Raw genomic sequence first — 27,428 nt, forward strand, 5'->3', positions numbered from 1 at the left:
AAGGGAAAGTGCTACTGATACATGCCACCATGTGGATAATTTCAAAAACATTATTTTGCACAAAAGAATTCAGATTCAAAAGGCTATATACCCTATGATTCCATTTATATGAAATTCTACAATGGGCAAAACTATCTCAAGTGACAGAAAGCAGGGAAGTGGTGACCTGAGGCTGGTGGGGGAGTGTCGACTGCAAACGAACAGGAGGAGTCCTTTGAGATGATGATACAGTTCCATATAGTAATTGAAGTGGTGCTTACACGGAGGCATACATTCGTTAAAACCCAAATTGTGCACTTAGAATGCATGTATTTCATTGTGTGTGATGTTGGTTTTGAAAAAAATTAAGGTCGTATCTTGCTTCTTCACAATGATGACACCTCTACAACCCAAGAAGATAATGAGAATGCCAGCAGCCACCAAGAGTGATCCTGTGCTGAGCACTTAGTATGTGCCAGGCACCATGTCAGACCCTTTCATTCATTGTCTCAAGCCTCACACCAGCCTTTAGGATGGGTATTATCATCACCCAAAGCTCAGAAAGGTGAAGACATGTGCCTGAGGTCACACAGCTGGCAAGAGGCAAAGATTAGTTATCAGTGTTAGTTGCTCAGTCATGTCCAACTCTTTCCCACCCCATGGACTGTAGCTCCCCAGGCTCCTCCGTCCATGGGATTCTCCAGGCAAGGATACTGGAGTGGGTTGCCATTTCCTTCTCCAAGGGATCTTCCTGAGCCAGGAATCAAACCCAGGTCTCCTGCACTGTAGGCGGATTCTTTACCATCTGAGCTACTACTTAAGACTGTGCTTTCCTAAACCTATCTATACCATCCTTAGACAGGAAGGAAACACAAACAGTGCAGAGGCCATACATGTACAAAGCAGCACCAGAGTCAACTACAATTTTAACAATTGCATCCACATTAACTATTTCTGAACACAAAATTCATGACTTACAGACTGAATTGGATGACCAGCCTTATCATATTCTCAGCTCATCACATAATACAGTGAGTATTCATTTATAAAACACCACAGGAAAAAAAAAAAAAAACCACCACAGAGGTTAATATTTTCAGAATTCCCAAGCCAACTGAGTTAAAAGATGAACTCTTGAGCAATCCAAGACTTCCAAGCCAAAGCCGTCTGGTTAGGGAACCTTAGGCCCTCCAGATGCTAAAGACCTTGGAGGCAAGTGACTTGATCATGGACAGCACAGAGGAGTGGTCTGGAGTTGGGACAAACCTTTCTACCTCCCATCTCACTGTCATCATGCCATCTATGGGAGCCTACCTGATACCTGAGCAGAGTTCATAGCATCCTATCTCACTGTTGAGGACAGAAGAGAATGTTGGGGCTCCACCCAACCCACAACAGCCAAGAGTGTCTAACAGAGTTAACCAAATAGGAGAGGGGAGTAACCCTCTACCTACTTCACCCTCTGCATCTCCTTTGCAGCTGTGGCTCTCCTGGATGACCACACAGTATTAGCTCTGGTAGCTAATACTTTCTGTCAAATGAAGAGCCCAGACTGGCAACAGGACCTGATTTCTATGCTGCCTCTCCCACTAGCTTGCTGTGTGACACAGAGTGAGTCATTGAAACTTTCTCATCCTCAGTTTCCTTTTGAAAACTATTTACATCCATCCTGTATACCTCAAGAATAGGTCTGAGGATCAGATTATGGAGGGGCTGAATAAGAAAATTATTTGTAAACTGTAATACTAATGATACTAATACTATCAGCAACACCAGAATTAGGTGCTAGACTCATGCAAAAGCACCAGAAGCAGTTGCTGGCTCACTGACTTGAGGATGATGGCCCCTTCATCTGAAAAATAGGAATAATACATGACCTGCTTGAAGCAGGGAGTTAGACCAGAGAAACTTTTGGGGGTCACTTCCAACTCTTAAGTCTGATTCTATGATTTAAAAAACCCCCAAGAAGATTGGCCTTACCTGTTCTCCTGATGTTTGAATTTTATTTTATTGGGATGACAAAACACTTGATCTTATAGTCAGAAATGAGATTTCAAATGCAAATAATCTGAAGGGAGAAGCACATTACCTCTTATTCTTACTACAGTGTGAATGACTGCTACAGATTACTTCCAGAGAGCAAATTCAAATAGTAGGATGGAAAACCTGGCCTGACTGAGTCACAACAGGGCCTCCTCAGGGAGAATTTAGGCTCATTCCTCTCTGTTCTCCAAACACATAACAGCACGAACCCCCAGTTTTATCTTAATCTCTGAGAATGTGTCTTCCTCCCCAGACTGGGGTGATGGTGGCTTGAGTGCATTTTGCCAGCTATATCCAGTGGAGCTCACAACTTGGAAGAGGGACTCACACTCATATGATCCATCTCACCCCCAGTTCATGCTCGATCTATGATTTCCCTTTTCATTTCCAAGACTGCCCCATTGCTTACAGCCCTCAAATTCTAACCCTGGGCACTGCCACAAACTCCTTTCCTTTCCAACCACACCAGCCTGGGTGGTCTCAGCTTCCTGGAGCCCCTCTCCTCCCATCTCACCTGGCCCTTGCCCCATCCTCAACCCTTGAGCCCAAGCAAACAAAAGGATTGTGAAAATGAGCTGATATCCAAGAGGCTGCAGGCACCATTTATTCACCACCCTACTCCATTCCAGCTCAGAAACCCCTGTCAGGGCTGAAATATCAAGACACTCTACCTCATCTTCTTAATAATTAGTAGCATTAGTTGTGCATTTACTATATGCTATACCCTGTTTAGGCTTCCCTGGTGGCAAAAGAATCTGCCTGCAACACAGGAGACCCTGGGTCAGGGTCTAAACAACAACAAAGACCTTGTTCTAAGTGCTTTACATGTACTAACTCACATGATTTGCTCTTGTTTAGTCGCGAAGTTGTGTCTGACTGCTTTGCGACTTTATGGACTATGACCTTCCAGGCTCCTCTGTCCATGGAATTTCCCAAGAAAGAATACTGGAGTGGGTTGCTACTATCTTCTCCAGGGGATCAGATGGATTCTTTACTACTGAGCCCCCAGGGAAGCCCGACTCACATGATACTCATATGAAATAAGCACTATTATCCTCACTTTACAGATAAGAAACTGAAGTACAGCGAGGTTAAGTGATTTGGCCAAACTCACACAGTTAGCAAGTAGATGAATTGGGGATTGAACCCAGAGACTGTGCCTGACCATTTTATCCTGTCTGCTGAAGCAGCAACAGTGCCTTTCCAAGCCTGAAATCATTGGGAAACAAAATGAATGTGCAGTGCCCTTGACAGAGAGCAGATAGAGGGGCTCAGTCACACCAAGTTCAGCCCCTTCTTTGTACAAAACGGGACACTGAGGCCAGAGACTAAGTGGTCTTCCCAGCAAGCTGAGCCCAGAGCCTTAGGGTCTGGGCTGACATTACTCCCACCCCACCCCACCCCCTATATATTTCAAGAGAGGCCATTGCCCACAGCCAAGGCATGTTTTAACCAGGGGTCATGACCTGGAAATTAGCCCACAGCCCTATTCCTGTGCAGGACCTCTCAGACCTTCTCTGACCCTTATTTGCCCCTCCCTGCCAGGTCCATAAGACCAGTCGCTGGCAGGTCACTTGCTTGGTGGTTTATGTTTTTGGGGTTTTATTGGCTTGCTTGCTTTTGCCTTTGCTTGGGTCAGACTGTAAGCCTCACCTTGATTTGGGTGTGGATCACAAAAAGTACCATGATTTAAAGAAACAGACTGTATATATTTAGAGCAGGCTTTGGGGGGAGGTCAGGAAAGTCCCTTCACACCCACGACCCCAACTCCTCTACCAAGTCCCTGCAATTCAGGTTCAGAGAAGGAGGGTCAGTTACCCTGTAACTTGCTCTCCAAATACTGCCCGGTCCCACCCATTCTCTCCCCAGATGTCACCCTCAGCTTGGAGCTTCCTTTTCCAATCATGTACACCACCTCCCCATTACTCTCTTCGTCATTCTCCTGAGAATTCACCTGACGCCAGGTCTGAGATTTGGTTGGATTTCCCCTACAGACGGTTCCCTTCTACTCTCCGCACGGTCTGAAGGTTCCTCCATCCCTTCTGGATCAGTGCGATCCCCTCCCCCGACCTCGGTAACAACCCACCCTACCCATCCAGCCAGCCCTCCGGGTCTCAGCTCAGCAGGGCTAAGGCAGAAGGTGTGAAGGGAGCCCCAGGCAAGGATTGGTGACTGGACAGAGCCCAGGATGGGGACGGACAGGGCACAAGTGAGGATCGGAGAGGACGTCCGAGCGCGGGAGGGACTCCTTGGACGGGCAGGGACAGGGAGCACGGGGCGCACAGGCACCAGGTCCGAGACGCCTGCAGAGTCCCGGAGCTTGAGCCGGGATCCGAGACCCGGCTTAGTGGGCGGGATGAGGTCTCGGACAGGACTGGGTGAGAAAAGCGGAGGTGAAGGGGACCAGAGTTCGGACGCTGGAAGGTGCGTTCCGGGACCAGTCCGGGAAGCCAGAGGAGTTCTGGGCACTAACTCCCACCCCGAGATGGGGTTGGGTACTAGGGTCTGAGTTCGAGATCCCGCCGGGGCCGGGGCCAGCGGAAGGGAAAAGTTGGCCTTGTTGCAGAGGGAGGAGGGGGAGGCAGGCGGGCCGGGGCGCGGCGGGCACTGACCCGAAGTAGGCGGCGGCGGCGGCGGCGGGCAGCGCCAGCAGGCAGAGCGCGGCCAGGGCCAGCGCGGGCGGGGGGCGCATGATGCCGGCGGCGCGGAGCCCAGTCGCATCTCCTCGCGCCGCGCAGCGCTCGCAGCGCAGCCACCAGAAGCCCGCAGGGCTTTAAACCCAAGAGGGGCGGAGCGGGGAGGTGGGGAGGGAGCGGCGCTGGCGGCACCCATCCCTGAGCGGCGAGCCCCCCGCCTCATTGGCCCTGCCGACTTGCCCCGCCCCCTGAGGGTGGGGCCACCTCTCCAGGTCCGCCCCGCCCCGCCTCCCGGCCCCCTGCCCACCCTCCCCAGGTAAGAGCTCACCTGATGTAGTGCTTGTCGGGGGACTGGGAGGCTGAAGGACCCCGGCATTGGAGAGGCAAGGATGGGGATACGAAGTGGGAACCAGGGAGCTTTTGCCTCTCCGGGCGGGGTGGATGTACCCGCAGGAAGGGGTCAGGGCGTAAAAGGAGAAAGGAGCCTGGAGTCTGAGAAGTCGTGTCTCATCCACTCTCCAGCCGGTCGGTGCGGGCACCTCTGCCCCAGCTCCGCGACACTGAAGGAGGGCCGGCTGTGGACACAGGAAAAATGCTAAGGATGTCCTGGGATGGGGATACTCATGGTCAGAGCGGAAGCGGGATAAGGGAGCCCAGTTTCTAAACTAGAGTCTGTCGGGGAGGAGGCCTCACTGAGCATTAGTTGATGTTCATGGAACAAAAATCTAGGTTCTCTGGTCAGTGGGGCAGGCAGAGCCTGGGACGGGGTGGAAAGGAACTTACTTTCCAAAGTGCATAGACCCCAGAACTTCTGTCAGACAGGATGGATATGTTCAGTGTTGGGTCATAAAGCTCTGCCTTGCTTATTCTTTTTATTTTTTTTTTAAGTCTAACCCCAATTCCTGCAGTGAAAGTGCAGTGACCAAGGCAGTAGGTGGCTCCCATCTGGGAGGGAGACACACAACAAATCGCCCCGTCAAGGTTTAATATGTTTTTGAGAGTGTTGAATACTGGGTCAAATCGAGCAAAACAAAACATAACTCACACTGAATGTCAAGATTTGAATGTAAAGTTTCCAAAGAATCATCCATGTATGCAGAACATCAGGTGACAGCGACCTTGGCTTTGTGAACACAAAGGCGCTGGGAGACTGGGGGAAGATGGGAGCTGCCACATTAACATATTAACAGCTGCCATATTAACGGCTATAGTGAGCCTCTCTGAGCTCAGTTTCCCTGTCCAATAAGGGCAGCGGTTAATCGACAATCTTCAACAACTCTGCCAGCGATATTGCATCTCACGGTTCTGTGTATTGAGGCATACAGTCCAGTGTGGTGGGCAGAGACCTGAATTCAAATCATGGAAATTATAAACCTCAGATATGAAATGGGGACGATAATAAATAGCTTACAGGATTTTTGTGCAAATAAGAGTGATGCCATGGGAATTCCCTGAAGGCCCAGTGGTTAGGATTTCCCACTTTGACTGCCAAGAGCGCAGCTTCAGTCCCTGGTGGGGGAACTAAGATCCTGTAAGCAGTGTGGCGTGGCCAAAAAAGCAAAACAAAAAAAGTGATGCCAAATGCCCAACAGGTGCTGGCACTCGATATCAGGGGTTGTTAAAACTGTAGACAAGCTGTGCTGCTTTGCCGCGTGGGTGGGAGCCTGGCTAATAGCATCTGCCGATTCTCTGCTGCAAACATTGCCACCGTGGGTGATTTCAAGTTACTGATGTGACATCATCCTTGATCTAAGGAGTTAGGGAGAGATTTGCTCAGGTGGCTGTGCAAACCAGTTGGAACTGGCTCCAGCATACCACTGGTAAGACCTTGAACCAGGCTCAACGAAGCTCAAGCTGGACCAGTGTGAATCAGAGAGGACGAAGGACCCCCACCAGGCTCCAACCACCCCAGTGGGCACCTGAGTTCAGGCAGATGAGGAGAGAGCTGCCCCAGCTGCCTCTCCTGTCCTTAGGCCCATGGGCCCCCACATATACACAGGCACACACAAGCAGGCAATTGCCTGGAGCAAGGGCGGGGTGAGGCATACTCTCCCAAAGTGACACATTTTCAATGTTTCAGAAAAGTTACCTGTTGACAGTTAAGGCTGTAAGGCAGGGAGATTGGAGAAAACACTAAAGATTCACCAAGGACATCAGTGACTGGATGCTGAGATACACATGGAAATATCCAGAAAGAAGTTCTCTCTTTTTTAAAAACATTTTATTGAAGTATAGTTGATTTACAATGTTGTATTAATTTCTACTGCACAGCAAAGTAATTCAGTTCTAGATACATGTACATTCTTTTTCATATTCTTTCCATGATGGTTTATCACAGGATACTGAATATAGTTCCCTGTACTATACGTGCATGCTAAGTCACTTTAGTCGTGTCTGATTCTTTGCAACCCTATGGACTGTAGACTGCCAGGCTCCTCTGTCCATGAGATTCTCCAGGCAAGAATATTGGAGTGGATTGTCATTTCCTTCTCCAAGGGATGTGCCCAACTCAGGGATCAAAATCGAGTCTCCTGTCTCCTGCATTGGCAGGTGAGTCCTTTACTACTAGTGCCATCTGGGAAGCCCATCTGTACTAATCAGTAGGACCTTGTTTATCCATTCTGAATGTAATAGTTTGCATCTGTTAATCCCAGACTCAGAAGAAAATTCTTGAGCCTCCACCAGTCAGTGCTTAGGATGCCATCCTTGGGCCCAGCACATGTCTCACTGAAGTCTCAGGCCTCCTGTGAGGTTAGTGAGCCATCATTATACCCATTGCACAGATGAGTTAACCGACACTTAAGTAGCTGGTGCGTGTGACCCTGCTGTAAGTAGTGGAAGCAAGAGTTAAGCCCAGCCTAGTGGGACTGTCGCACTGGTTGTGGTTCATGACTGGTCACGGCTGGCTGAGGGCCACCCAGACATCCTGACTCACAGGGGCTTTGGCATAATTCATCCTTACAGAGTATTACGGGGCTCTAGTCTGGAGGAGGAGATGGCAGTGAAAACAGATCATCTCCACAGTTGGGATACTGTGGGACCCCTGAGGAAGGACATGAGGGGCAGCCCTCAGGATTTAGAGCCTTGACCATAATAATTCATTCCTCCCACCTCACCCTCTGCCCGGGAGCTCCTCAAGGCAGGGGGCAGGTGGAGGCCCTGAGTTTTCTTTCTTTCTATATCTCCAAGGCCTGGCACAGGGCCCAGCACACAGTAGGTGCTCAGGTAATATGTGTTGTTGCCAGCTTGTAACTCGGATCTGTTGGCCTTTTTATGGGACTGCAGAGATAGAAATAATAGATTGTGTTATTCTGACACAATGCATGTTCACAGACACAATCCTTCCCATAGCCAGACACATGCCCCATCACACACACACACACACATACCCCTTGACACTCTACAACTCAAGTCCAGGCATTCAGTGACACACAGACTCCCCCACACCTCCCCCATGGCTGTCTAAATTCCTAGGCAGACCCACAGCTGCTCCCAGACCTGCACGTTCACACAGGTATGCAAGAGGAGCATTCTTAGACATCCACGTGCAGCTACCTGTCTCCATGAGCCAGCCCAAGGCAGCCACGGCTTAGGGATGCAGTTCTCCTACCCTACCCCCCGCCCCGCTACCCCCTCGCCACCCCACCCGTCCCGCACATGCGCACACACTGTGGCGATCACAAATGAGTGATCTGAACGACTTGCGGAGGCTGTATCCAATCCAGATCCACATCTCTTCATCCTCCCCCCAACCCTGCCCCCAGACCAGGCCACCCTTCCTGAAGCAAATCCCCAGGAGCCATTCAGCCTTGTCTGGCCCCAGGTCCCAAGGGCTCCCAAGTCAAGCCCAGGGCCCCAGGCAGAGGCCAACACTCACACAATCCTCTGAGTTCACCACCTGGCTGTGAGCAAGTGGAAATGAGGAATTCCAGGCTGGCTATCTCCCTCTGATCACCCTCAGGGCTGCACTGGAAATGGACTCGACGCAACAGGAAGTGGGGCAGGTGATGCCTGGGGGCTCCAAGGGAAGGCACCTGTGCCCAGGCCAAGCCCAAGGCATGAGGCATGGCTGCTCAGGAGAGCTGGTCCCAGGGAGGACTCAACAAAACTGGTATGGGAGTGCTCCCTTGTCCCTCTGCCTGGGCTCCCCCACTCCCTGTGACCCAGCCTTCTTGGCTACGGTCTCACTGTAAATAGTTCTATTCTGACCACTCCCATCCGTCCTATCCGTGCTCTTCTGAACTGGCCTTAACTCTCACTCTCTCTCTGATTTGGCTCCAGGGTGCCGTGAGTTATCACATTGGGCATCACTGTCCCCACTCCACAGGAAGGACACTGAAGTTTAGACAGGTAGGTAATTTCCTCAACATCGTGGAATTCACTGGTACTTGGTGGCATATACTTGGCCTTTTCAGAGCATCAGACCGAACTAGGATGGAAGCTAACCGGGGAAAGTGGGTCACAGAATCTCACACAGGGGGGACTTACAGCTATGCGTGAAAACAACAGAAAAGATGGGAGAGAAACATATCAAAATATGTATTAAAAGGCGAGTGCTTTGCAGGCTTCTCTGATGGCTCAGTGGTAAAGAATTCGCCTGCCAATGCAGGAAACGTGGTTCAGTACTTGGTCCAGGAAGATCCCACGTGCCGTGGAGCAACTAAGTCTGTGCACCACAACTGCTGAGCCCACGCGCCACAACTACTGAAGCCTGTGTGCCCTAAAACCCAGCTCCACAGCAAGAGAAGCCGCCACCCTGAGAAGCCTGCTGCAGCTGGACAGTAGCCCCCACTGGCGGCAACTAGAGCAAAGCCTGTGCAGCAGTGCAGACCCAGCACGGCCAGAAAGGAAAAGTGGGTGCCTTGGGCCATTCAGTCCAAAATAGAGGTCATGATTATTATTTTAAGAAGTGAGTGCTTTGGAGGTTGTAAGGGTGTGTTAAAAATGTTTTTATCTTCTTTGAATCTTCTAATTTAACATTTATAATGAAAAAAATTTTTCTTCAAAGGGAGAGGCAACAAGGACACAAGAAAAAATCTCTAATGGTAAAACTTTAAGCCTTAGCAGGGAAGATATTTGGGAGAAAACAAGGGATGTATTCCTGGACATCTCCTATGTCATCCATCCACCTATTTTTCTATAGGAAGGACTCCGGTCCTCTACGGGGAGCTCCCCCTACAGTGGCAGAGCACACCCATCCATGGCAATTCCAGTTCGAAACCTTCTTGTCTCTGTTCCTCCCTCCCTTTCTTGCCTTCTCTGCTCCAGAACAATGCTCTGCGTGAAGGCTGTGTTGTATGGAAGGTGATACGATGCTTCCTTATCCCTTGCTTGCCTGAGCCCTTCTCCAGTCCAAAGGTGTTTGAGCTTAGCCAAGGGAGGCTGAACACAGAGGTAGGTAGAGAAATGGCAATGTGGATAGACAATCCCAGTTTCAAAGAGCCTGCTCCATTGTCCACATAAATCAACTCAGAATTGTCAGGCGACACATATGCCTGTGTGCTGCCTGGGCAGTGGGGTCACCATGAGTATACACACCCACCCTCTGGGTTCCCACTTCTAAAAACATTAAAACACGGTGAGATGACCAGACAAGCAGCACTGAGCAGCATGCTTTCTGCCTTTGACTGTTAAGTACCCCCCTCTAGAGCCACCCCACGGGCCAAGCAATAATGAAAGACGCGACTTTCAGGTGTCTTATAACAGAAAAGTGTTCCGGACACGCTGTAACCACTGGCACGGTTCAAAAGAAAGAACACAAAGAAGGAAGAATAGGAGGAAGGCGAGAAGAATAACTTTCTTAGAAAATAGAAGAATCATCCAGAATTGACTATCAACAACATTCTAAAGATTGGATTCTGAACAGAGGCACACTTGGCATATTCTTGTTGGCATGTTTCCATCTGAGTAACTTCTTGCTCCGGAAAGTGAAGGGTAAGAGGAAAGGGTCCCCATTTTGAAGTGCAGAACATTCAGCTGGTGCCTGGAGGAATGCAGTCCCTTGCATAGTTCCTCCTGGTCACATTTGCACAATCATAGGCACAGGTAGGAAGTGCTTGTTAACAAAGTCTTGACTAGGAGATAACTGGACCATAGCATGTTTTCCTAAAGTTGATATGTAGTTCAGTGGCCCAGAAAGCTGTCTTTCCTTAAACTGGGGAGAGACTCAAGTCTTTGTTTACCTCTGGGAAATAGTAAGCTCAGGCTTAACAACACACACACACACACACACACACACACACACACACAATGACTAATTCAATTTTACTACAAAATTTCCTTTTCATAGAAAGCATGATTATATACTATAAAATTTAACAAACTTTGAGCATCTGGGAGTAAGAGACGATGAACTAACTAGGTCCTGACCCTGAGAAGCACAGTTTGTTGGGAAAGACATGTACATAAATACATATAATATTTTGACATTTCTATATAAGTATAAACTGGATATTGGGTACTTGCTACATGCCAAGCATTGGTCTAAGTCCTAGAGGCATATTAGCTCATTTCATCCTCACATCATTTTATAGATGAAGAAATGGAGGCACAGAGAGGGTAAGTAACTGCTCAGCTAGTAAACTTGGGACTAGAACCCAAGGAGCGGGTATGTGTTTCATCACTGAGCTGCAGAAAGAGAAGAAAGTGCTGGGAATTCTCTAGTTATCCAAGGGTTAAGGCTCTGTGATTTCACTGACGAGGGCCTGGGTTCAATAACTGGTCAGGGAACTAAGATCCACATGAGAGGACAATCCATTCACTGTTCCAGGGAAGGTGTGTCTGGGGCAATACTGAGATGCAGTAATATTTGAGCTGGATTTTGCAGAGTGACTCTCTTCAATCCATCTTTCTTCACATTCCAAATGGCACACTTCATTCTAATTTACCACATAAATGTTTGAGAAGGAATCAAGTGTTACCACCATTTGTTGGTATAATCCTAACAGATGAGCCCATGGCGCATCCCTTTGCTATACTGAGCTCACCTTTGGAGTGAGACGTAGATTGACAGGGTGTTGGGTACTTTCGAATAGGAAATGCTTCTGAGATTTGCTGAACCTTGCTGCTTTATGTTATTGACTCTGGAATCTCATTTTTAGCCTCCAGCTCCGATGAAACGGTCCACCTCCACCTCTCCCTCTTGGATTTCGCACCCTGCTTGTGCCTGCCTTTCTCTTGACCAGGCTTTGTGTCTACCTGCATGTAATACCACATGTCTCCAACAGGGGTTGCTGAGCAAAGGGATGGGACAACTGTAGTTGAACCGAAAGATCTCTGGGTCCCAAGTTAACCTTGTCTTTGGTTTCCTCTGTGACCTTGGTTTCCTCATCCATAAACTAAATATACCACTTCTGTCTGTCTTCCTCACACAACAGTGGTCAGAAATGTGAGGATGAAAATGAATATGGCAGAAGAGGCAGCTCCTGTCACTTTCTCACAGCTCTTCTCTGTTGTTTAGCCACTAAGTCATGTCCGACTCTTTACAACCCCATGGACTGCAGCACGCCAGGCTTCCCTGTTCTTCACCATCTCCCAGAGTTTGCTCAAACTCATGTCCATCAAGTCGATGATGCCATCCAAGCGTCTCATCCTCTTCTCCTTCTGCCCCCGTCTCCTCCTGTCATCAGTCTTTCCCAGCCTTAGGGTCTTTTCCAGTAAGTCGGCTCTCTGCATCAGGTGGCCAAAGTATTGGAGCTTCAGCTTCAGCATCAGTCTTTCCAATGAATATTCAGGGGTGATTTCCTTTATATTGACTGGTTTGATCTCCTTGCTGTCCAAGGGGCTCTCAAGAGTCTTCTCCAGCATCACAGTTCAAAAGCATCAGTTCTTCAGCACTCAGCCTTCATTATGGTCCCACTCTCACACCCGTACATGACTACAGGAAAGACCATAGCTCCTGTCTAGATGGTTTCAAAACCCCAATCATTCCGCAGCTACCTGTCAAGCGTCACTCATTGTTTCAGGTGTCATACAACACCCAGAAGTCATTTCTACCTTTGTACGAAAGGACTTTGAGTAAAAGTTTGAAGCAAAGTGTAACCCTGACGGTGAGCAAGGAGGCTCTGGCTCTCCCTGGTGGGCAGTAAAAGCCACATCCCCTGTTCTGGGAAAGATAACAGGGTGTGAAATGGCAGGACTCATCCTGGACACCTACTATGTATGGTTGGAAACCTCTCCCACCCAGTAACTCATCTCTTCCTCACATAACCCGGAAAACGGAGGCACAGAGAAGGGAAGTGGCCTGCCCCCAAATCTGGATTCCAGGAACCTCCTCCACCAGCTCATCCCAGAAAGTGGGGTGGGAAAGGGCAGTGCAGGAAGAGGAGTGACCGGAGCTGACTGGGAAGGACAGCAAAGGAAGGCCCGGCGTACGGAGCACAGGGCGGCCGCGGCAGCCAGCCTTCTGCAGGAGCGCCCCCTGCTGGTCACCGGCGCAGCCGGTCGCGGAGGCTGCGGGTGCAAGAGGCTGTTCAGCTCTGGCGGGCTGTTTTCTCTCCCCAGAGTAGAGCAGGGAGGGCCCAGGGGAGTCGCCCCCACCTCCTCACTTAACACATGGCAAATGCAAAGCTCAGAGGAGAAGTGACTTGCTCAAGGGCTCTCAGCGAGCCAGCAGGATGTGGGTCTCTTAGACGCTCCGCCTGACACCGCAGACACGTCCATCTCCCCTCCCCTCCTGTTCCGCCTTCCTGAGCCCAGAGGGCCCCTTCCTCAGTGCACTGCGCCTGGCCAGCCCCGATTCCTCTTCTCTAGTCCCCACCTGTTCTACAAGTTCATCTCCTCCAGGAATCCTCCCGGACTGCAGCACCAGAGACCTCTCTTCTCCAAAGCCGTGTTATCTCCAGGATCGCGAGTTTAAATGACTTTCAATTCGGAGACATGGCTTTGTTAGCCCATGGGAACCATGGATGAGGCTTCCTTCCTTTGGAATTCTCCACTCACCCACGCAGCCGCTCCCCACCGAGAGGTGCCTGGTGTAGGGCTCACCTCGCTGAGTGATAAATGTTTTTTTTTTTTTTTCTTCTTTCCGCTACAAAGCAGTCCAGCAGTGTCTGTGGCCCTAGACAGCCAGGATGTCTGTGCCCGCATTGGAGCTCTCTTTCTGAGCCAGTGACCTTGGTTAGGTCACTTAAAATCTCTCAGAGCTCTCATTTTCCCAACTGTAAAATCAGTGATATAGTTATTCTTCCGGCAGGATGTGAGGATTAAATGAGATAACATGTAAAATGTGCCTGGAACATTGTAGGTGCTCAATAATTGGCGAGGTCGATTAGTCAGACTTCCAGGGAGCCTTAGGCTGGCTGGTCTCTCTGACCTCACCTTTCCATCGGGCACCCTCTTTCCCAGATGCAAACCTTCCAAGCCTAAACCTCCTCCACCACCCTCACAGTGGCTATGGAAGGATCATAGGAAAGGAGGATGCTGTTGGAAGACAGAAAAGGCTCTGTAATGAGAGCTAATCAAATCACACAGCTAGACTGATGCTCTCAGGCACTGGGGTCTGCCTCTCATTCCCCTCCTTGTGCTGGCCTCCTCCCCCTGCGCCCTTTCTAGACATGTCTTTCTGCTTGTATTAACTCCTGGTTACTGCTTCTCTCAGAGGGTATAGCCTGCACGTGGCCCATCATGGCTGCCGTGACACCCTCATGGTGCGATGGGCATTCAGCTCTGGGGCCCAGTGGCATCTGTTGTGTATCCTAACATGAGTCTGAAGGGGAGAAGGGGACCCCACACTGGCACTTCGGGACCTGTCAAAGGCTGTGGCCAGTTGTGAACTGATTGCCCAAGGGTCAGGTCTAATTGGTCTAATTGGTTGTGATCATAGGGACAGAGTATCTGCTACAAGCATGACCACAAACATAGTTCCGTGTTTAATAGAATAAAAATTCAATAAACACTGGTATTATTAATAATAACTACAATAGAAGCTGATGAAAATTCATTTGAAATTCATTATAAAGGAAACAACCTCTTGTGAGCTGTTCTGTGTGGTGGATAATCCCCTCTATTGCACAGACCTCCTGACAAATGATTTATTTTGCATGCCCAAACTTTTATGGACTGCTTCAGCCTGAAGCTTGATATACTCATTTGCTTGTTACAGCAAATACTGCTCCAGGAAACTGTTCCAGGGTCCCCAAACTTGACTGAGTCTATTGAGAGAAGGACCTTCCTCTTTCCTGAATGACCTTTGATGTTATTGAATTTGTGATGAATTTGTGATGTGGAGAAAAAAAAAAAAAGAAAAAAGGACAGCCCCTGCTCTGTATCTTTCCTTCAGCTCACCCATGGGACTCCAGACTCTTTCTCTCCTCTTTCTCCTTAGCTCCCCTCCTCCTCCCCCCGGTTAGAGGTCCTGCCCCAGCAAGGAGAGCAAAAGCCTGAACCTTTAGCCAGGGACCTCTGAGAGGAAACAGGAGGACAGGGGTACTGTGACAGCTTTGCTCCCTGTTACCCCTCTGATGACTGCTGGGAGAAACGAGATGGGGCAGGAAATGCTCCTCCACTCCCAATACCTGCTCACTCCCTTGGGTGGAGGTCTCAAGGAAGATGATGCAAATACATGTGGAAAAGGCTGGCAAGGCACTGCCTACCCACCATGAAGCCCCTCTGAATGATTTAAAAACAACTATCTCCTCCTCTAGGCATTTCACTACTAACTGTCAGAGAATATGCAGATATGCCTGTGATGCAGATGGGGCCCTCCTAGGTGGGGGAGAGTAACCTTTTGCAGTGCACAACCTGAGCAGCTGTACATGGCAGTCCTAATGGTGTATACCCAGGCATCCTCCATCCTATGAGTGGTAAACTGAGTCTTGCTGACCATTAGCTATCTATCCCCCCACCAAAATCTTCCTCCGTGTCCATTCCCAGTGGGGACACCACCATCTTTCCATGTACCCAGCCCCAGCCTTTTGGGGTTACCCCTTACTCCCTGGCTTCAGAGTGAGGTGGGACTGGATGCATATCCCAGTTCCAACACTTACTAGGCCTGTGTCCCTGTGAAGTGAGAGCAGTGCCAGCTCTCATGTGGGGCTTTATTGAGGATTAGATGGGAAAGCAAATGAAACCCACCAAGACCAGGGTCTGGCCTGCTGAGCCCCCAACATCGTCCCATCCCCCCCAGTTTTCCCAATGGGAAATCCCAATTTATACTCCAAACTCTGCCCAAGGAAGGAACATCAGCACCTAGCTACATGGGTAGGTTTTCTCTATAGCCCCGTCATCGCCGGTGGAGTCTAATTATCCAAGTTAAGGGGTGTAAGGATAAAACAGATGATATGTGAAATACTTGCAAGAGACCTTGACTGGGTTCTTTCTGAAGTAAAGGGTTATTTTGCAAACTGAAATCCTTACCCCTGGATTTCTTTTTTATTTATTTATTCTATTTATTTACTTTTGGCTGTACTGGGTCTTCATTGCGGCAGGAGGGCTTCCTCTAGTTGCAGAGCACGGGGCTGCTCTCTATTTGTGGTGCATGGGCTTCTTATTGCAGTGGCTTCTCATTGCAGAGCATGGGCTCTAGGCACACGGGCTTCAGTGGTTGCAGCACCCGGGCTCAGTAGTTGTGACTTGCTGGCTCTAGGGTCTGCCAACTCAGTAGTTGCGATGCATGGACTTTGTTACTCTGAGGCATGTGGGATCTTCCCAGACCAAGGATCAAACCCATGTCTTCTGCATTGGCAAGCAGATTCTTATACACTGCGCCACCAGGGAACTCCACCCTTGGATTTCTTTATTTGCATATCTGGCTTTTCATTTATTTGGGGCAAGTTACTGAGGTCAGTGGAGGGCTTCCAACCAAGACATTGCCCTGTGCCCTGGGCACTTCTGCACCCCTCCAGCCTGGCTCACCAGGGAGGCTGATGACCCTCCACTGTGGGTTTCCTTTTATCAAGGAATTGCCCTAACATATTAAGTGTTTATCACTAATTCATTTCACTATATTCTTTATTCCTCCCAGTTTCTTCATATTGACATTACAATGATCACCTGGACTGTTTTTACTCATTGACATTGGCAGTATTACATACTTTTCTTCCTCTTATGGAGGCGATACAACAAAGAAATGTACAAGGCATGTCCTTGTTCTTTGCCCTTAAAACTCCATCCCACAGAGAAATGCAAAGAACAATCTCAGACTTCCTCTGGTTTCTTCCGTAGAAACCAGACTCTGTGAATGAAGTTCAAAAAATACCACCCATTCGAGAAATACAGCTCATGTCCCTAGGAGCCCTAGATGGAATTCCAATGGCCCCGTTGCTTGTGCATCTTCTTGTGCTTCGTTCCTGCAAAGGAGATGAGAGTTTAACAATCTGAGGCTAATTTCAAGGCCTGCAGTGAGGTGTTACTAATTGCCCTTAACCACCCCACCCCCCACCAACATTCATTGTCTGTGACTCCCCAGCTGCTGTTCCTAGAAGCCCCAGCAGGTGTCACTGTGACCCTGACCATCCTCACAGGCCCCTGTCCTGGGTCCGTGCACACAACACGTTTGTGGCCTGGAGGCTCTCAGAAGTGCGACCTCAACTCTAAGGAGTCCCACAGGGAGGGTCTTGTCGCAGAGAGAAGGGCCTTGTCTCTGCTTCGGTCTCTCCCAGGACCATTATAGGGAAGGACTGTGGTTCAGTGAAGGTTCAACCTCATGGGCAAGGGGCTGAGGGTGCAGACGGTGGAGAGTGAAGGGAACCAAGGGAATCTAGACCCTCCTCCCTTCCTTCCAACCCAGCTGGACCTCTTCTTCCATTGCATTAGTAGAGAGTCCCCGACCCCCACCCCCACTCTCTTTTAACCCACCTGATCACCAGCCCCGAGCTTTGGGGACAAATCTTTATGGCTGCTGAGGGCCACTCAGGGTCAGGAATCGCTACATTGATGAGGAGCCACAAGGCACAAAGAGGGCTGTAAGTCAGGGAGGCTTCCTGGAGGAGGTGAGTGTGCACCCAAGAGATTAATTCATGGTTCTGCCCCACATTGAGAACAAGGAGGCTGAGGAGCCAATCTACGCGCTTCAGTACTGTCTCAGTGCTGATGTGAGTTCATCAGTGACCATTGGGGAGATGTTTCTTGGGTCAGGGTGGGCTTCCAGGGACTCTCCCCCAATAAGTCAAAGAAGCAGGAGCCACAGAGTAAGAGAGTGTGAGGGGATGGGAGGAGCTGGCCAGGAGTTATAAGGGGAAAACAGCATGCCTGGTTATGAAAGGGGAGAGGGAGTCTTTCTTTCCAGGCTAAAAGTTGGGTCCTCTGAATGAGGGAGGGCTGTGACAACCTGGGTTGGCGGGAGGCAGGACAAAACCTGTGCCCAGCCTTGAGAACAACGCTGCCACCAGGCGAGTCTGCTTCCTTGAGCCATGGCCTTCCCTGGGATGGAAAGTCATTGACAAGCCAGGGAGACGGGCTTTTTTATGAAAGACCCTCAATACTTCCTACTGTAAAACAGAAACCAGGGGACTTCCCTGGTCGTCCAGTGGCTAAGGCTCCAAGTTCCCAGTGCAGGAGCCCCTGGGTTCAATCCCTGGTCAGGGAACTAGATCCCACATGCCATCGCTAAGAGTTCATGTGCTACAGCTAAAGATCCCAGATCCAGCGTACCCCAACTAAGACCTGGCACAGCCAAATAAATAAATGAGTATTTAAAAACAAAACAAAAAACCCCAAAAGACCTCTGAGGACCTGGCAGAACTTTCCAGGTCCCTAACAGTCCAGCTCTCCACCTCTAACAGAGCTGTGCTGCCTCCCTGCCCAGCCAACCTGCCTCCCCAAGAGGGCCTCAGGTGAACACCCACCCCTCCAGCCACTGTCCAAGATACCCCCACGCACACCTCATTCCCCTCCCTGAGTGTTGGCAAGTATGCCCTTTTGGTTATCACCTCATGGGGATTTGGCCCTTCTGGAAGCAAGTCTTGACCCCTGGGGTGGGGCCTGGCCTCAGATGGGTGGGGCCTGGCCTCAGATGGGTGGGGCCAGGAAAGAACAGAACTAGCGGGATTCCCCTGGTGGTCCAATGGTTAAGACTCCTCACTTTCAAGGCAGGAGTTTGATCCCTGATTGGGGATCTAAGATCTCACACGCCAAAAAAAAATTTTTTTAAAAGGAAAAGAAAAACCAGAACTAGTTAAAACATATACTTCAGCAGAAACAAGATGCAAAAGAAGTTGGAAGAAAAGCAAGCCTTCCCAATAGAAGCCCTGGACAAACACCCACCCCCACCTGCTTCCTCCAGGAGTCCTGTTTTCCTGGACATCAGCTTGCATGGAAAACATCTCAGTGCACACATGTGTGCAGAGTAAGAGATTTCTTAGAAGATGCGATGACTTCTCCATTTTGTCCAGAAATGGCCTCTGCTGAGCTATTTCACTCCTCCTTTCACTACCCGGGTCAGGCTTCCCCGGTAGCTCAGTCAGTAAAGAGTCTGCCTGCAATGCAGAAGACCTGGTTCAACCCCTGGATCAGGAAGATCCCCTGAAGCAGGGTATGGCAACCCACTCCAGCATTCTTGCCTGAAGAATCCCATGGACAGAGGAGCCTGGCCAGCTGCAGTCCATGGGATCACCAAGAGTCAGACACAACTGAGCAACTAAGGCCAGCCCGAGGCAGGGGCAGTAGGGATGCAGGTCGCCCACTGCCCGGGGCAGGAAACAGGTGTCTGAGCCCAGGGGAACCTCCAGCAGTGCCCCTGAAGTTCAAACAGAACCTCCCAGACGAAGTTGGGGTGAGCTGGCTGGCTGCATCTTTCCAGCACTAACACTTTGAAGCTTTGAAGCAGGTTGGAAATGCTCACAGGACTAGAACTCAGACCTTAAAGGCTGCCAGAGGAGTAAAAGAAACTGCTCTTTCTCTAATCTGACTGCTACATGAAACAACAGATATGGCAGCCTGTTTTCAGCAGGTCAGAACACAATGTTGAAGGAGGCTTTAAACCAGGGAGCTCACACTCAAGCCCAGTAGGACTGGTCAGGGCTCCAGCCCAGCTGCCAGGCACGCCTGGCAGAGGACGCCCTGGTCTCCTTTACTGACAGCCCCTCCGCTGAGCGCACCGTGCACAACCCGCACGGTTGACATCCATCTATTGACAGCCGGGGCCAGGGACACAGGGGTCCTTGTGTTACCAAAATCCCTCACCCTCCATCTATCCCCGTGGCTGTGTGGTGGACTCCTCATTGAAATAGAGACAGTCACCGACCAGGCTGCAAAAACACTGTCCCCAAGTACCAAGGCACAGCCCGCTGTTTTTGTTCAGTCACTAAGTCATGTCCAACTCTTTAGGACCCCATGAACTGTAGCCTGCCAGTCTCCTCTGTCCTTCACTATCTCCCAGAGTTTGCTAAAGTTCATGTCCATTGAGTCAGTGATGCCATCCAACCATCTCATCCTTCTGGAACAGCTGTTCCCACCATGGGACAGGGACCAGGGGGGCAGAGTGAAGGATGGGGGAGTTGTCAGCCCCCTGCCCCACCCTTCTAAGTCCCCTGTTAAGGATTCCTAGACACCGGGACACCTCCAGGCACTGCTTGGCTCACCCTGAGCCAACAGAAAACGATGACCTGCCTTGTTAGATTCCCCCAGCCTCCCCCACCCCAACCCTGCCGGCTCTGATAACTTCCTGGGGCCCCAGCTGGTGAGTTTCACCCCAGAGGTGGCTGCGGCATTTTGGTGGCCAGGGCCACGGCCTTCCCGAATCCTTTTCCATTGCTCTGTAGCCCAGTCTCATTCATCCATAACCCTCAGGAGCGGGGGGCAGGGCTGGGGGCGAGAGGGGCTCTCTCTAGGCAGCGGCGGGGGCGGGGCTGGGGGGCTCCCCTAACTGCGGAGGCTAGCCTTACACACCCAGCAACACATGTCCCCCTTTATGGACAGGGCTTTCTCTCCTTGCTTAAAGGCAACTGTGAAAAGAGCAGGGCTGATTCTGGCTGCCTAGCCGTCTCCTGGCAACAGGCCTGGCAGGAGGTCTTTCTTTCTCCACCCCCCCACCTCCCTTCTCTCTTCCACCACCCCCTTCTTTCTTTCCCCCCTGTGTCTTGTGTTGTGTATCATTAAAACTTCCCTCCCAGCCACTTCGCAGCCAACAACCGGGCCCTTCTGGGGCCAGTTCCCTTGGGGCGGCTCATCCAGCCGGCCCTGGGGGTGGGGGCTCCGAGGGGTCAAGCCCCCAGAGATGAGGCTTTATGTTCTGGAACCAAGGCTTAAACTCAATTTGGCAACCTTCGGCATGTTCATGAGGGCAGCCATTGGGGCCGCCCCCACCCAGGCACCTCTTCCTTCTCTCATCCCCTCCCTCCCTCCCTCCCTCCCAGGTCCCCATCTCTTCTATTAGTGCCTTAAGCCTGCCAACATGGCCACTGGGCACTGCCCAATACTACCAGAGCCTCACCGGGCTGGACACCAGTGGCCCCTCACCTAGAAGAACAGCCCCAGCCATGAGCCTGTAGCCAGCTCTGGCTATTGTCCTGGTCTGCCCTGAAAGGGACAGGAACACAGAGGGGTGTTTACAGGGGTCCTGGGGAGCTGGACCAGCCAATCTATGATGTCGGGAATAGAAGGACTCCTCACTTGGCTGCTGTAACCTAGAGGGACACCGAGACCCAGAGAGGGTAAGTGCCTTGCCAAGGACACACAGCCAGTTGAGAGAAAGCTGAGGCGGAAGCCCCGGTTTCTGGTCTCCCGCTTCTGCGGCTCTTCACACTCCTCATAGGAGGGAGACGAGTGGCTCTCCAATGCCAATGCACCTTCTGGGCCTTGTCCTACCACCTCCTCCAGTCCCTCTGTCTCTCCTGGGCCTAGACTGGAAACTCAGCCCCTCTGGGCAACTGGGACACCATTAAGCTTCCTCCTCCATCCCTGAGATTCCTTGGTGGCTCAGTGGTAAGGAATCCTCCTGCCAACTCAAGAGACATGGGTTCCATCCCTTGGAGAAGGAAATGGCAATTCACTCCAGCATCCCTGCCTGGGAAATTCCATGGACAGAGGAGCCTGGCGAGCTACCGTCCATGGGGTCACAAAGAGTTGGACACGACTTAGTGACTAAACAACAGCAGCAACCATCACCCCACCCCTAGTAGGAGTATCTGGGTCACCGAGGCCTCGTGCTAGGCCACCTTGCCATCCAACACAGTCCTAAGGCTGGATGTCTGGCCTCAAGGCTCTTGCCTGTACCTTAAGGCAGAAACGATGCTGGGGTGATTCTCAGCTCATGGCTGGGGTGACTGCCTGTTACAACCCCAGTGCCCTTCCATTCTGCCAGCTTCAGGTCACCCCGGGGCCCTGACCAACCAGCAGGTGCCCATTACTAAGGTGCCCTGGCCACACAGTGGAACTTGAGGGCACCCTGACTGTAAGTACTCAGCTCTGTTTATCCGCATGATCCAGTATTTTCCAGACTCCAGGCATTTCCATGTCACCTTCACTCCATAGGTGTTCTGCTATTTTCTTAACACTTTTCTTTAAATTGATTTGCCTTCCTTTTAATAACTTCAATTACAAAGGAAACTTTATTTATTTTGTTTTGGCCACGCTGGTTTTCATTGCTGTGCGCGGGCTTTCTCTCGTTGCGGCGAGCTACGGCCATAGTTGCAGCGAGTTGGCTTCTCACTGCAGTGGCTCCTCTTGTTGCAGAGCGTGGGCTCTCGGTGCTCTGGTAGTTGTGGCACACAGGTAGTTGCTCTGTGGCACGGCATATGGAACTTTCTCCAAGCAGGGATTGAACCCGTGTCCCTGCATTGGCAAGTGGGGTCCCATCCACTGCGCCACCAGGGAAGTCTGATTACAAAGGAAACTGTAGATTACTATCATTTTCAACAATGTCTTTCTAACCAGATACTGCTGCTAAGTCGCTTCAGTCATGTCCGACTCTGTGCGACCCCATAGACAGCAGCCCACCAGGCTCCCCCGTCCCTGGGATTCTCCAGGCAAGAACACTGGAGTAGGTTGCCATTTCCTTCTCCAATGCATGAAAGTGAAAAGTGAAAGTGAAGTTGCTCAGTCGTGTCTGACTCTTAGCGACCCCATGGACTGCAGCCTACCAGGCTCCTCCATCCATGGTATTTTCCAGGCAAGAGTACTGGGGTGGGGTGCCACTGCCTTCTCCGAACCAGATACTATGCCCCTCCAAAGGCTGGATGTGTGACCTTCTCTCTTTATCACAAAGGAATCTTAGGAAGTGTTGTATTAACATCAAACAGACTTTCTCCTCCCTCGACAATACTCGGGAAGAGTGAAGGAAAACAGGATAGAACATATAAATAAATGAGCTTTCGCACATGTGACCCCACGTGAATTAACACCATGTTTCATATTGTGGGGCATCCATGGTCCTCTCCAGCCTCTGAGAAATACTACCATTAGCCACAGAAAGGCTCTTGGAAGTCTAACTTTTAGGCAAACTATACATCAGACTTTCTTAAATTCTGGAGCAGGAAAAAAAAAAGATAAAGAAAAATATTTTGGTTATGCCACATTCACTGATGTGGGTTTCAGAAAATGATTTCTCCTCTTAGTACTACCCTCTTAAATGTGTACAACAAAAGGCAGAGGGGACCCGGGAGGGTCAAGGTCAGGGTAGGTGAGGAGAAGGAGGGGAAGGTGAACTTTTGGGCCAGACAAAGCAGAAAAGCTGGGAACATCAATCATGAGACAGTCTGGTCAAGGATTTGCCATTTGTTTGGTCCCAAGTTAATAGTATGTCTTAGGGAACCAGCATTTGTTGTCAACTATTGGGCTTCCCTGGTGGCTCAGAAGGTAAAGAATCCACCTGCAACGCAGGAGACCCAGGTGTGATCCCTGGGTTGGGAAGATCCCCTGAAGAAGGGAATGGCAACCCACTCCAGTATTCTTGCCTGGAGAACTCTATGCACAGAGGAGCCTGATAGGCTATAGTCCATGGGGTTGCAAAGAGTGGGACCCGACTGAGGGACTAACATTTTCACTTTATGCCCAGGTCTTGGGGATAAATTATGCCATTTGCCCTGTGAGCTGTGGCATTAGTACATGTACCCATTTTCCAGATAAAGAAACAATCACATGGAAGTCTAAATAAATTGCCCGAAGTAGTAGCTAAGGAGAAGGCAATGGCACCCCACTCCACTACTCTTACCTGGAAAATCCTATGGATGGAGGAGCCTGGAAGGCTGCAGTCCATGGGGTCGCTGACGGTCAGACACGACTGAGCCACTTCACTTTCACTCTTCACTTTCATGCATTGGAGAAGGAAATGGCAACCCACTCCAGTGTTCTTGCCTGGAGAATCCCAGGGATGGGGGAGCCTGGTGGGCTGCCATCTATGGGGTCACACAGAGTCAGACATGACTGAAGTGACTTAGCAGCAGCAGAGGCAGTAGCTAAGCAGTGGAGCCCAGGTTGGAAATCGCCCTGTCTGATCACAGAGCCCGTGTGCCCCCACAGTATCATTCTGACACCCTTCCCCCAACCTGAGGCAATATGGCCAGTAGGGACAGGAGATCCTGGCTCCTCAGGTGGATGCACAGAGGCCTTAAAACGGTGGGTGGAAAGCAGAACTCACCCTCTGTCCCTAGAGGAGCCTTCCTCCAGCCCCTCTGAGCAGCAACCTCAGAAAGTGGTGCGTGGATGTGTGGGAGTGGGGGGCCTGAGAAGGCCAGTGACTACAGGGCTAAGATCACAGGTGGAGGAGAGAGTATGGAAGAAATGCAGGTGAATTGCCAAAGCTTGTTTTTCTGTGTTTAAAACCATGAAGATATAATTCGCATACCATGAAATTCCCCATGTTATAGTGTACCACTGACTTTTGCTGCATTCAGTAAGTTGTGTAGGCAACACCATTATCTAACTCCAAAACATTTCATCATCTCTAGAAGATACTCTATACTCGTTAGTAGACAAGCTGTAGCTGTTTAAGGAAAAAGCAACACCAAATGGAACTTTATTCTGGATTAACTTTAAGCTCCACCTCAACCCTACACCTCCCTTTTGTTATTTCCTTCTTCCTCCAAACTGTATCAGAGTGAGTCTCCCAGCTCCAGGCTCCAATTTGCAACCTCATTCCCAGTCAAACTAAAGCCCCCAAAACCAAGAAAAAGAAAAGTGACCAACCTTTAAAGCAACTCAATTTGTAAATCAATCAGTAACACTTTATCTAACTGCCCTATACCAGGCAGGAGAATACAGAATTCAGTTAGGAGGGCTTTGGCTGAAAGTAACAGACTAAAGTAGCCTAAACAACAAGGAAACTGTATTATTTCATATAACAAGAATTTCTGAGGCAGGACTCCCCTGCAGTCAGCTAATATCTTAGCAGTGGTATCAGAGACCCAGTTTCTTTCTCTGTTTTTGTTCTGTTCTTCCTCTATTAGTCAGCCTCATCCTCAGGCAGCTTCCCTCATGGCACAGAATGGCTGCTGCTGCTCCAGGCATCACACTCAGATATAATAATGTCCAAAAGCAGGAAAAAGCAATGTGTATAGTATCATTTTCAGTTCAGTTCAGTTCAGTCACTCAGTGGTGTCCGACTCTTTGTTACCCCATGGACTGCAGCATGCCAGGCTTCCCTGTCCATCACCAACTCCAGGAGCTTACTCAAACTCATGTCCATAGAGTCAGTGATGCCATCCAACCATCTCATCCTCTGTTGTCTCCTTCTCCTCCCGCCGTCAATCTTTCCCAGCATCAGGGTCTTTTCTGATGAGTCAGTTCTTCGTATCAGGTGGCCAAAGTATTGGAGCTTCAGCATCAGTCCTTCCAATGAATATTCAGGACTGATTTTCTTTAGGATTGACTGGTTGGATCGCCTTGCAGTCCAAGGGACTCTCAAGAGTCTTCTCCAACACCACAGTGCAAAAGCATCAATTCTTTATTTATAATCCAACTCTCACATTCATACATGACTACTGGAAAAACCATAGCTTTGACTAGATGGACCTTTGTTGGCAAAGTAACGTCTCTGCTTTTTAATATGCTGTCTGGGTTGGTCACAGCTTTTCTTCCAAGGAACGTCTTTTAATTTCATGGCTGCAGTCACCATCTGCAGTGATTTTGGATCCCCCAAAAATAAAGTCTGTCACTGTTTCCATTGTTTCCCCATCTATTTGCCATGAAGTGATGATGGGAACAGTATCATTTTAAGGGCCCCAAAAAAACTTTTGGCAGAAAAGTTTTTGTACCCTCCAGCAGACCTCCCTTCACGTCTCATTAGCCTAAACTGGATCCCGTATCTACCCTTAAATGAATCCCAAGCAAGAGGACTGGGTTTCCATGACTGGCTCAGACCAATCAGAATTTCTCTCTGAGTCAGGTGGGGGAGCCAGAACCAACTGGCGAAGAAAGAGGCCACCGTCAGTGTGAGCTATACTACAACCTAACAGAAGGCTGCCATCGAGACAGATCGGCTAACTATCACGAAGGATGGAGGGGCACTTAACGTGCCCGAGGTGCCCTTTCTGACACTGTAGAAATCACTCCACTGAACAAGCAACAGCCTTTTGAAGCAGGTGTTATTACACCCATTTTGCAGATGAGGAAACAGGCTCAGAGAGGGTAGGTAATGTGCCCAGTATCACACAGGGAGAGGCAGCACTTGGATTCACTGGGGTTGGGGTGCTGGCATGAGATTTGGGCTCTAAGACAACCACTCAGACAGAGGGTCTCTCCAGCCAGACCTGAAACCCCATTCAGGCCTCACCTGGAAGCCAAGGCAAATGAGGGGATGGGCTATGCCAGATGTGGGACAAGGCCAGACAGGTGCCTCTGGTCTGCACAAGGACTCGCCTGCACCTGTGCCAGCCACAGCCACCTGCTCCTGGATGCCTAGTGAGGCAGCTCTCACCACTGGGTACACATCCATGTGTCCAGGCTCCCTGGACCCAGAGCCAATGCTTGGGCCCATGTGAGTTTCCAGCAATGGCTGCTGCTGGCTGCACTGGTTTGTGGGGAGCATAATTAGCTGGCAGAACTCAGGAGAGTACAAACCAGGATTTGATCCGTGATTTCTGCATCACCTCCAAGAATAATCTCTGGCTTGTTCTATCCTATCGCCTTAACGTGCCCCCACAAAAGTCTTCCCCCTCAAGATCTCTGGGATGAAAAGAACTGTCACGGCTCCTATCTTGGTGTAAAGGAAACACTTATCTGATCATCTCCCGGATGACTGTCTCCCCCATAGACGGCAAGGCCAACACCAGGACAGTTTTTGTTCATTAATGCTCATCCTTCATCATTGTTTAGTTGCTGTCTTGTCTGACTCTTTGCAACTCCATGGACTCCAGCACGCCAGGTTTCCCTGTCCTTCATTATCTCCCTGAGTTTGCTCAGACTCATGTCCATTGAGTCAGTGATGCCATCCAACCATCTCATCCTCTGTCGCCCCCTTCTCCTCCTGCCCTCAATCTTTCCCAGCACCAGGGTCTTTTCCAATGAGTCAGTTCTTCCCATCAGGTGGCCAAAGTATTGGAGCTTCAGCTTCAGCATCAGTCCTTCCAATAAATATTCTGTGCTCTATGAAAATGTGTGAATGAATGGAGTCATCCTCTGACCCTGTGCACACAGAGCACCTACCATGCTCCTAGGGTCCTCTTGAGGATTGAGCCCCAGAGCTCAGCCCCAGGCTTTGCCCACAGCAGGCAAGAAATACATGTTTGTGGGAGATGGGAAAAACAGAAACACCTTCCTGCCCTGGAGCCCAGGTGAAAGAGGGCCTCAGTTTGGCTCAGGCTGGAGACAGAAGAAAGCAGAGATGGCTCTTGGGTTGCATCCGGGGCTCCCCTTCCTGGTTACGTCCCACCCATCGGGGATTAGAAGGAAAACTGG

At 50.1% G+C, this 27,428-nt stretch overlaps 1 protein-coding gene across 1 annotated transcript in view; it reads right to left on the minus strand.

The window, feature by feature from the left end:
* The window catches only part of WNT9B (Wnt family member 9B), a 49,170-nt gene that overhangs the window by 19,316 nt on the left and 2,426 nt on the right, over positions 1 to 27,428 (minus strand). Inside the window, exons 3-7 of the mRNA XM_070774453.1 lie at positions 26,391 to 26,541; positions 21,028 to 21,113; positions 7,775 to 7,937; positions 4,987 to 5,017; positions 4,635 to 4,793 (exon numbers count right to left, since the gene is read on the minus strand). Coding sequence (XP_070630554.1) covers positions 4,635 to 4,793; positions 4,987 to 5,017; positions 7,775 to 7,937; positions 21,028 to 21,113; positions 26,391 to 26,541 — 590 coding nt within the window. The remainder of the gene's footprint in view (positions 1 to 4,634; positions 4,794 to 4,986; positions 5,018 to 7,774; positions 7,938 to 21,027; positions 21,114 to 26,390; positions 26,542 to 27,428) is intronic.

The sequence above is a fragment of the Bos indicus genome, chromosome 19 (assembly GCF_029378745.1).
Source record: "Bos indicus isolate NIAB-ARS_2022 breed Sahiwal x Tharparkar chromosome 19, NIAB-ARS_B.indTharparkar_mat_pri_1.0, whole genome shotgun sequence".
In the NCBI taxonomy this organism is placed as follows: Eukaryota; Metazoa; Chordata; class Mammalia; order Artiodactyla; family Bovidae; genus Bos; species Bos indicus.